At 64.6% G+C, this 9,949-nt stretch overlaps 2 protein-coding genes and 1 non-coding gene across 3 annotated transcripts; 2 read left to right on the top strand and 1 right to left on the bottom strand.

Moving 5' to 3' along the window:
• Nucleotides 1-742: 742 nt before the first annotated feature.
• Nucleotides 743-4,186, top strand: WFIKKN1 (WAP, follistatin/kazal, immunoglobulin, kunitz and netrin domain containing 1). The gene is made up of 2 exons (XM_048961627.1): nucleotides 743-1,446; nucleotides 2,214-4,186. The coding sequence occupies exons 1-2, from the start codon at nucleotides 1,207-1,209 to the stop codon at nucleotides 3,702-3,704; spliced, it is 1,731 nt and encodes a 576-aa protein (XP_048817584.1). The 5' UTR covers nucleotides 743-1,206; the 3' UTR covers nucleotides 3,705-4,186.
• A 2,062-nt stretch (nucleotides 4,187-6,248) lies between these two features.
• TRNAG-CCC (transfer RNA glycine (anticodon CCC)) lies at nucleotides 6,249-6,319 on the bottom strand. The gene has a single exon. It is a non-coding gene; the product is annotated as a tRNA-Gly (tRNA).
• Nucleotides 6,320-7,094: 775 nt separating this feature from the next.
• Nucleotides 7,095-9,909, top strand: MCRIP2 (MAPK regulated corepressor interacting protein 2). Its single transcript, XM_048961659.1, has 5 exons — nucleotides 7,095-7,242; nucleotides 7,363-7,441; nucleotides 9,000-9,127; nucleotides 9,213-9,314; nucleotides 9,797-9,909. Exons 1-5 carry the CDS (start codon nucleotides 7,191-7,193, stop codon nucleotides 9,865-9,867), a joined length of 432 nt encoding a protein of 143 aa, XP_048817616.1. The 5' UTR covers nucleotides 7,095-7,190; the 3' UTR covers nucleotides 9,868-9,909.
• Nucleotides 9,910-9,949: the final 40 nt, after the last annotated feature.

The raw sequence follows: 9,949 nt of genomic DNA, 5'->3' as shown, positions 1-9,949 counted from the left end.
AGCGGCTCCTGGCACGGCTCAGACGGACGGGAACCCAGGGGAGGGAGCGCGGCCGGGTTGTGCGGGGCTGTGCGGGCTTCGGTGCTCCTGGGGCTCCGGGCTGCGCTGGGACAAAGGCGCGGGGCCGCGGTCAGCAGCGCTGCAGGAGTTAACGCTCCCCCCCCCCCCGCACCCAGGTCCGTCTCCAGCGGGGATTAGGGCAGTCTGGCTGGGAGCGGGGCCGGCTCCTGCCAGCTTAGGGCCGGCTTCGGAGGTGCTCTACGAGCGGAGGTGGGGTTGCAGTGTCCAGCCGCGGTCTGGCACGGCCAGGCGCTGCCTTCAGGCGCTCCCCCGCTCGGGGTGCACGGCAGGTCTCAAAGCCGGGCTGTAAATCATCGGCATTTGCTTGCTGGAGCGGGGACGGGGGCTGGCTACAAACCTGGGCGCTCGTGGGGCCCTGGACGGCCGGCAGGAGCTGAGGGAACGTGGGCCTGAGATGGGGGTCGTGGCCCCACGGCGCGGCCGCGACGCCCCGCGCTGCAGCTGGAGATGCTGCGGGGCCGGGGGCTGCGGCTGCCTCCCACCCGCAGGCCCGGGGCGGGCAACAGGCTCTGGCTGTTTTCTCATCCTGCAGGAATTCGGCTCCATGGGCCGGGCATTTTTTTCCCCTCCTTTCACTCTCTCCCTTTGGAGACTTTCCGCATTCTGCCTTTGATCTCCCCCCTGTGTTTGTCCAGCCGATCGGCTCAGACGGGGTTAGAGGCTGAGGTCAGCGCCTTTTCCATTCCAAACACCCAGAAACATCAGTGAGAAGGGAGGGGATTCAGATTACAACCTTCCCGTCCTCCCCTTCCAACCCTGCCCCACACGCACGCAGCGCCCGGACCCGCTGCCACTGCACGGCGAGCGCTGCCCGGCTGCGGGTGCCAGGGATGCGCTGAGCCCCCCCGGCACGGGGACATCGCAGCGGCCGAGGCGCTGCCGGGAGCCGCCGCTGCGACACGACGCCGTGCCCGGTGCCCTGAGAGCTCAGCGATGGACCGAGGTGCGGGGCGGCATCTCCGGATAGACAGCGTGCACCCGGCGTGCTGAACCGCAGCGGTCTGGACATCACCTCGTCCTCCTCCTTTCCGTCTCCCGACTTTCCTTTCCGTCTCCTTCCCTCCGTCCAATGTGATCAGCCCCGAGCCTGGTGGCGAGGCGGGGGGGGGGGGGGGGGGCACACAGATGCCTCGCAGGAGTTTCGACCGCCCAGGACCGCGGTCACGTCCTGGCGGGCAGCAGCTCGGTGGGGCTGAGCCCATGCGCTCGGCTCTGCTCCTGCTGCTGCCCTTGCTGGCGGCCGCCGCCGGGCTGAGCCTACAGCAGGCCAGGATGCGGCACCTGGGGGTGTGCCCCAACCAGCTGAACCCCAACCTGTGGGTGGACGCTCAGAGCACCTGCGAGAGGGAGTGCCAGGCAGACCAGGTGAGCGCTGGGAGCTATGGGGAGTCAGGGGCATGGCTGGGATGGGTTTGGGTGCTGCACCCGTGGGGGGGGTGGAGAGGGTGGTGAGCAGAGGGATGCTCTGGGCTGCGTTGGAATGGGGGTCCTACTGGCAGTGGCTGCAGTGCCCAGCAAACTCAGCCTCTCTGCAGCCTCACCCCAGGAGTGTGCAGTGCCCCAAGTGCTTCAAGCACCTCTGCAGGCACAGGTTCAGCTTACGGCCCTGTGGCATCAGCCCTGGCTGGAACACCCCCATCACACACCCCCAGTATGCTCCCACCCAGTTACTGAGGGATGCTGGCATGCTGGGGCTGCTCCCCCTGGCCACTCAGTTTTCCCTGGGCAGGAGCATGATGCTGCCCATCTTCAGGGAGCAACTCCTCTGCAGCTCATTGCTGTAATGAGTTCTGCCTGACCTCAGCCTGTTGGAGCCCGCAGCCCCCGGGCCACAGCGCAGCACAGCCACAACAGCAGGAATGGCCCACATCCAGGCTGGGCGCCTGTGGAAGCCCAAAGCCCTGTACCACTGTGCCGTGGGGGCCATCACTGCTGCTCTTCACTCCCACCCGTCAGCAGGGCTGAGGTGGAGCTGAGCGCTGAGTCGGCCTGGAAATGGTGGTGGGGGGCTGGGAGGGAGCTCCGTGTGGCTGGGAGCATCCAGGTCAGGGTTAGGGTTGGTGTTGGGATCGGCACCGGGGTTAGCATGAGGGTTGGTGTTGGGGTGCTGACCGCCGTCCCCTCCTGGCCAGGACTGCGAGGGCTTTGAGAAGTGCTGCACCAACGTGTGCGGGCTGCGCAGCTGCGTGGCCGCGCGCTTTGCTGATGGCAGCCTGCTGGCACTGGAGCTGGGCCGCGGGCCGTCCTGCGAGAGCTTCGTGTGCGCCCAGCAGGGCTCCGACTGCGACATCTGGGACGGGCAGCCGGTCTGCAAGTGCAAGGACCGCTGCGAGAAGGAGCCCAACTTCACCTGTGCCTCCGACGGCCTCACCTACTACAACAAGTGCTACATGGATGCCGAGGCCTGCCTGCGTGGCACACGCCTCACCACTGTGCCATGCAAGCACATCTTCACCTGGCCCGACACCAGCCCTGTGCCACGCGAGACCACGGCCCGGCCCACACCAGGAGCGGGCCCGGAGCCGCCGGTTCCTCCCGCGCTGTACAGCAACCCCTTCCACCAGTCGGTCCGCGCCGGTGGCACCGTCAGCTTCCGCTGCGACGTCAGCGGCCGCCCGCGGCCCGACATCACCTGGGAGAAGCAGAGTGAGCGCGCCGAGAACTTCATCATGCGGCCGGACCAGATGTACGGCAACGTGGTGGTCACCAACATCGGGCAGCTGGTCATCTACAACGCGCGCCACGAGGACGCCGGCATCTACACCTGCACGGCCCGCAACGCCGCGGGGCTGCTGCGCGCCGACTTCCCGCTGTCGGTGCTGAAGCGTGAACCCGGGGCGGCCCCGCGGCCCGGCAGCCCCCAGCCCTTCCCCAGCGCCGAGTGCCTGAAGGAGCCGGACCGGCGGCGCTGCGAGGCCGCGGAGGTGCGCTGGCACTTCGATGCCAAGCAGGGCTCCTGCGTCACCTTCCGCTACGGCGGCTGCGGGGCCAACAGGAACCACTTTGAGACGTACGAGGAGTGCCACGCCGCCTGCGTGGGCAGCGCCCGGCCCACCTGCCTGCTGCCCATGGTGCAGGGACCCTGCCAGAACTGGGAGCCGCGCTGGGCTTACAACTACATCCTCAAGCAGTGCCACTCCTTCGTCTACGGCGGCTGCGAGGGCAACAACAACAACTTCGACAGCAAGGAGACGTGTGAGGACGTGTGCCCCTTCCCCAAGAGCCTGCAGTGCAAGGCGTGCCGCCTGAAGAGCAAGATGGTGCTGAGCCTCTGCCGCAGCGACTTCGCCATCGTGGGGCGGCTGATGGAGATCGTGGAGGACCAGGACTCCGGCATCGCCCGCTTTGCCCTCGAGGACGTCCTCAAGGACGAGAAGATGGGCCTCAAGTTCTTCAATATCAAGTACCTGGAGGTGACGCTGATCGACATGGACTGGAGCTGCCCCTGCCCCAACATGACGGCCGAGGACGGGCCGCTCATCATCATGGGCGCCGTGCACGACGGCATGGCCACGCTGGATCCCGGCAGCTACGTGCGGGCTGCCAACGACAAGAGGGTGAAGAAAATCTACGAGCTGATGGAGAAGAAAACCTGCGACCTCCTCAACCGCTTCCAGGATTAGGGCCGGGCCGTGTGGACACGGGCTGCAGAGCCCAGGGGGACCCGTGTGAACCCACAGCTTTTACTGAGCGACGATCACCGTTCTGCAGCTCCATCCCTGTAACTGCCACCCCATGTACCCCCAGCCCAGACAGCAGCAATAAAGAGCCAGGTGGGGTTGCAGAGGAGTCTGCCCAGACCTCCCCACCCCGTGATACCCATCCCACAGCACTGAAGCCCACAGCATCACCTGGTTCTGATGGACTCCAAGCCATCACCCAGGCGCTGTGGGTGCAGCACTGCACGTGTGACACTGCTCCTTTCCTGCACGGCCTGACATGCTGTGCCCCCTCACCACGAGGTGTGGTGTGTCACAGCCTGTGGAAGATGAGGCTCTTGGTGTTGGCCAGTGTGTCAGCCTGAAAGCACCTGCAGGCGTGGGGGAGCATTGCCAGCACGAGGAGCACCTCCTGGAGCCCAGCACCCACCGTCTCTCTGGTCTCCACCAGCTGTTGCAGCAGCACTGTGTCCCACAGACCACCAGCAGGGTTGCTGCGGGGGAGAGGGGGACTGGTCAGATAGATGGATGGACAGACGGATGGGTGGATGGACAGATGTGCAGGCAGAAGCTTCATCCTCAGGGCTCCCCAGTGCTGCCCTGTCTCCCAGAGCTGCCCTCATCCTCCACTTTAGGACTCTTCTCAACTGCATGCTGTGGGCAGTGTGTGTAGGATGATGGGCAGTGCACGTGGGGTTGGAAGGATGGACGGACAGGGCCACCAGCAGCTCCAGGCAGGCTGCTCAGGCTCACAGGCCCCCATGTACCCCCCCTCCCTCAAGGCTCCCGCCTCGATTGAAGCCCACACAGCTCTGAGGGGAGATGTGGCCTTCCACAGCCTACAGCTGCCAGGACATGAAGCCGGAGCTGCAGTCCAAGCCATGGCTGCCTGCTGCCCCCCAGCCCTCTCCCCATCCCTGTTGCACAGAGGCCAATCAAGGTCCACAGCCCCTGAGGGGAACCTCTCCTCTGTGCCCTGCTCCTCCACAGTGCTTTGGGGGTGATGCAGGAGTGCTGCTCCCCAGCCCACGGCACCTTTTCTGGTCCTGGGGCACATGGCCAAAGCAGCCCCTATGCAGGGCTCACGGCACGCCCCGTAATGCTGATCCCTCCCCACTTGTGCCCACCTTTTTCCATTGCACAGTCCCTGCTTGGGGAACAGCCCCACATCAGCCCCAGGCAGGGGATGCTCCCACACCCAGAGCCTCAGCTGCCAGCAGCATCTCCCAGGTGGGATCTCTGATGTCTCATAATAAGGCTGTGCTTGCAACACCACCATGGAGGGATGGCAGCTCAGCATTGCACAGGGCACCCCCAGCCCTGTCCCAGCGGGCTTCAGGATCCTCAGCCCCAAATATGGGGATATGGAGAGGGCCCTCAGCCTGCACACTGAACCTCTGCCCCAGCCCAGGGATGACTTTTATGGTGGGGCTCCTGTCGTGGTGATGAGGAAGGACACGGCTGTGCCTCACCACAGGCAGCTATTTCTGCCCCTCTGCACCAGGCTGCTCCAAGGGCAATATTTCTTGGTGAGGAATTCCTCCCCACTTAAGAGCCAGCGTTTATTTTTGTTTCATCAATGGAAACTGATCCCTTCCAGCTCAGTGCTGCAATCCCTGGAATGGACATCTGGGTGCGACTCGGGCCTGAGCACATCGTGCAGCAGCCGGGAGGGGAGCAGGGCAAGATGTAGGGCTGGGAGCAGGGCATGGTGCTGGGCTGGGAGCAGGGCATGGTGCTGGGCTGGGAGCAGGGCATGGTGCTGGGCTGGGAGCAGGGCATGGTGCTGGGCTGCACTGTGCATCCCATGGAGCAGCACTGCCTTTGCACATGTGCTGTTAGTGAGAGGGCAGCCTCTGCTCTGCCATTCGGTGGGTGCTGCAGTGCTATGTGAGAGCGGAATATTGTGGATTTGGATTTTTGGTTTTTTTTTAAATAAAAGTATCTAAGTGGAGAACCCAGGTAATTTGGCTGTCTGGTTTGCAGCAAGGGGCAGAATCCCAGAATCAGAATCCCAGAATGGTTTGGGTTGGAAGGGCCCTCACAGCCCATCTGATTCCATGCCACTGTTCCCTCCCCAGCTCAGGCTGCCCATGGCCCATCCGTGACAGATGTCCCCTCCACGGATGCTCTGTGCAGCAGTGCCGGCACCTCTCCACCCTCTGAGTAAAAAATTTCCACCTCACATCCCATCTGAATCTCTGTCCTTTTACTTTAAAGCCATTCCCCCTCGTCCTGTCACTGCCCCGTGGTCGGGCGAGCGGGGCGGAGGCACAGTGCAGCATTACCGCAGCCCCGCCAGGACCGGGGTGCCGCCTATTCGTCGTGAGAGCCGCCCGGCGCAGGGCACAGAATGGGGCGAAGAGCAGCGATTTGCTTTAAGAATAGAAATTTTAAAATGAATTTAAAAAAAAAAAAGGAAAATAAAAAGTGAAAAATTAAAAAAGGAAAAGAAAAAATAAAAAAAGAAAGGAAATATAGTTTAAAAAGTAAAAAGAAAAAAACCTGTGCGCCGCCCGGGAATCGAACCCGGGTCGCAAGAATGGGAATCTTGCATGATACCACTACACCAGCGGCGCTGCTGCTGAGCACCCCTGCGCTCCCTTTGTACCATCCCTGCCACCATCTCGGGTGGGGAAACTGAGGCACGGCCACCTGAGCGGCGACGGCTGCAGGGTCACGGTCACACTGAAGCTCGGCCCCACCGCAGCCGGAGGAGCGGGGCTGTGCGCGGATCCGCCGGCAATGCCCGTCAGGCGCCGCATTCCCGGCCACGTGCGGACCTCCGCGCACCGCCCCGTCCGAAGGTCACAACGCGCGGGGCCGCCCGGTACTGTTCGGGGCGCGTTGCCGCCGCCACCGCCGCTCGGGAACCGCTACGGTCCTTTCCCGAACGGAAGGCCTCCTTGAGCGTCCCCCGAAGCGGAATGAGGGATGCTGGCACCGCCGCAGCTCCGCAACACGCGGTGTAGCTCCCCGGCTTTGCCGTGCACCGGCACCTCCAGCCGTGCCCCCCGGCACGGCGCTGTGCGTCCCTCGTGTGCCCTCTGCGTGTCACCCGGCTCCTGCGTGCTCATCTCGAGCAAAGCTCCCGCCTGTCACAAGCCCGTTTCTGCGCCCTCCTCCGTCCTACACATCGCCCCACGTGTCACCATGGCCGCGCGCCCTCTGTCCCGCATTACGTCCTACACACCCCATGTGACACCGCGTCCCACGAGGGGCAGAGGGCTGCCCCGCAAACCCCACAGCCCCGCATCCCACGCGTTAACGATCCTCACGCTTCTCTCCCCCTCCACGCGTTCTCCCCCACGAGAGCGGCGCGGTCCCTTTAAGGCCGGGGGCGTGCCGCGGGCCCGGCCCGGCCCGTTAAAGGCCCGGCACGGGGCGCGGGGTGCACTCGGCCGGCGGGAGCGGCGGGGCCGTGCCGTGCGGTGCCGGAGGGGCCGCACGATGTACACGCTGACGCGCGGCCCCAGCAAGCTGGCCACGCAGCGCCGCACAGGTACCGAGTGTCGGGTGGGAGGAGGGGGGTCGGGGGGGGGGGGGGGAGCAGCACCGCGGGGCGCACGCTCCGCTCCTCCCGGCCCTGACTCCTGTAACCCCCCCTCAACCCCCCCTGCAGGTCCTACGCAGCAGCCGGTGGAGAGCAAGGTGGGCGAGCCGCGGGGCCGGCTGCAGCCCGGAGCCTGGCCCCCCGCCAGGTGAGCCCCGCGCCGCGCCGTGACCTTGGGGAAAGGTGACCGCGGCCGCGCGGCTCCGAGCAGGGCCCCGGGGAGGGGACTGGCACCGCAACCACCGCTCTGAGTCCGCCGAGGGGTCCGGGGGGGGGTGGCCGTATTGCTGTGCTCCCCCTCAACCCCCCCCCCGTCCAGGCCCCGTGCGGAGCCCCGCGGGCGCAGTTCCGCAGCGCAGCTGTGCGCCCTGCAGGGCCCCGAGGGCTGCGCGGAGCCCCGTGTGTCCGTACGTCCATGTGTCCGTGTGCCCGTGCGCTCCCCGCGGGCCGCACCCCCTCCCCCCCCGCCCCCACCCTTGGAGTTGTGCAACCGCCGCAAAAGTTCAGGGGCGGCGGTGGGGCCGCATCGCGGGGTTCTCTCCGTGTCAGCCCGTATCGCTGCGCTGTGCCCGGAGCCCCTCTGCTCGGCGCTGTATCTCCCTTCCCCCCCCACCCCCATGCACAGTCCGAAGGGCCAAAAGGGAAGAAGTCCGGGGGTCCCCGAGGCGGGGGGAGGGGGCCGTGTCCCTGTGCTGCGATACTCCCTGTCCCCGATCCCAAAAGTCTGTGGACAAGGGGCAGCTTTGACCCCTTTCCTCTGCCTTCAGGGAACAACCAAGAAATGCCTCCCCCGCCCCACACCTCGCACATCAGCTGGAGCATCCCCCCCCTCAGGGCAGCTGTGGTGGCAGCGTGGGGCTGGGGGCTCGGGGGTCATCTCCTGGCCCCCCACACCTCCCCCCTGTGCTCCTGGGGCCTCTCAGACTTTGTCCCGTGAGTGGTGTGACTCCCGGACTCCTCCTGCCCCACAGCTGTGCCCGAGGCTCTATGCTGACCCTTCACATGGATCCTGTTCCATGCCGATGGTTTCACCTCGTCCTGCTGCTCCGCGTGCCTTTTGGGCAGCAGCTTTCCTGGAGGGGTGTTGGGATGAGGCAGCCCCTGAGCTGCTCCCCTGGTGCACAGCTGTCCTCTGTTGCTTCCGTTGCATTGCTTTCGTGTTACCCCACAGCTCAGGCACTGCTTGTGCACCCGGCCCGTGTCCCACCCCCGTGCCTCAGTTTCCCTCATGTTGGGCAGAGCTGTGCACCTGCAGCACACTGGCTCAGAGCTGTGCAGAGCAGCAGCAGCTGTGGGGTTCCCATGTAGCACCTGTGACAGCTGCTGTGTCCCCAGCTGGGCAGCCCACAGGGCGAGGTGGGGAGGGCAGAGCACTGTGCACCCTGATCTGCTTTTTTCCCCGTTATTTCTGGGCTGTCTTCCTGCTGCCTCCATCCAGAGCAGAGCTGGAGTCTGGAAAGTACCTGTCTTTGCTTGGCTGTAGGGGCTGGGGACTGCCCAGTGTGGTGGCCTCCTTGGGGGCAACCTGGCAGACAGCTGTGTCCACTGGTCCATCCTTCCCCTCTGCTGGAGTGGGGTGGCTATGATAGGGCAGTGCCAGGCTGGTGGCACAGAAGGGCTGTGTGGCGCACACAGGATGGCAGGGATGCGATGCTCCTTGCGTGCCCCCAAGTTGCCCTTCTTCCCTTAATCCCCGCTTTCCCCAGCCCAGTCCAGAAGCTCATCTTCAACAGAGTGAACGGCAAACGGCCGCAGGTTCTGCTGCCACACACCTCTGTGCCTGAGGAGAGCTACACAGCTGCACACGAGGAGAACGTCCGCTTCATCTACGAAGGTGTGAGGGGCTCAGGAAGGTGGGGGGGGAGGGGGCTGCAGGGTGCTGCCTGCCCTGGGGTTCATCCACAGCCCTCCATCCACAGCCTGGCAGGAGGTGGAGCAGCAACTGGACGGGGGGCAGAGGGGGGAGAGCGCCCGTGGGCCTGTGCAGTACGTAGAGAAAACCCCGAACCCCCGGCTGAAAAGTGAGTGGGGAGTGTGGGGGGGGGAGCAGGAGCTGGGGGAGCCCGTGGCAGGGCTGTCTCCAGCTGGGGGTGGGATGCTGTATTGGGAGGGGGTCCCACGGGCTGTGCTGGAGAGCCCAGGCGGGTGGGACATGGGGTGTCAGTGCTCCTGGGCTGGGTGGGTTGGCCCAGCACTGTGCGGTGGGGTCTGGCTGTGGGGTCATATCAACACCCCTGGTTCTGCTGTGGGGTTCTGCTCTTCACTGCCCTGGGCACACAGGGTGAAGGCATGGCAGGGATGTAAAGGGGGCCAGGTGTTGGGCTGGGCAGTGAGAACGTCCCCAAGAAGAGCAAACGCCCATAAGCCATTCCCTGGGGCAGGGAGCTGGGGAGGATGGGGGTCAGAGGGGTTTTTTTTCCCGGTGGTAAATGGACGGTGCTGGTGGGAACACGCTGTGCTCCTCTCCAGCTGCTCTCCCTTCTCTCCCTCCCCTCTCTTTCAGACTTTGTTCCCATTGACCTGGAGGAGTGGTGGGCGCAGCAATTCCTGGCCAAAATTGAGAACTGCTCATAAAAGGGAAGGCGATCTTTTTCACTGTTTTTTTTTTTTTTTTTTCTCCTTTTCTAAAAAACGAAACAAAACAACAACAAAAAAA

The sequence above is a fragment of the Lagopus muta genome, chromosome 15 (assembly GCF_023343835.1).
Source record: "Lagopus muta isolate bLagMut1 chromosome 15, bLagMut1 primary, whole genome shotgun sequence".
NCBI classification, from domain to species: domain Eukaryota; kingdom Metazoa; phylum Chordata; class Aves; order Galliformes; family Phasianidae; genus Lagopus; species Lagopus muta.
Note: the sequence above shows the minus strand (reverse complement) of the source record. Positions and strands in the feature narration are given on the sequence as shown.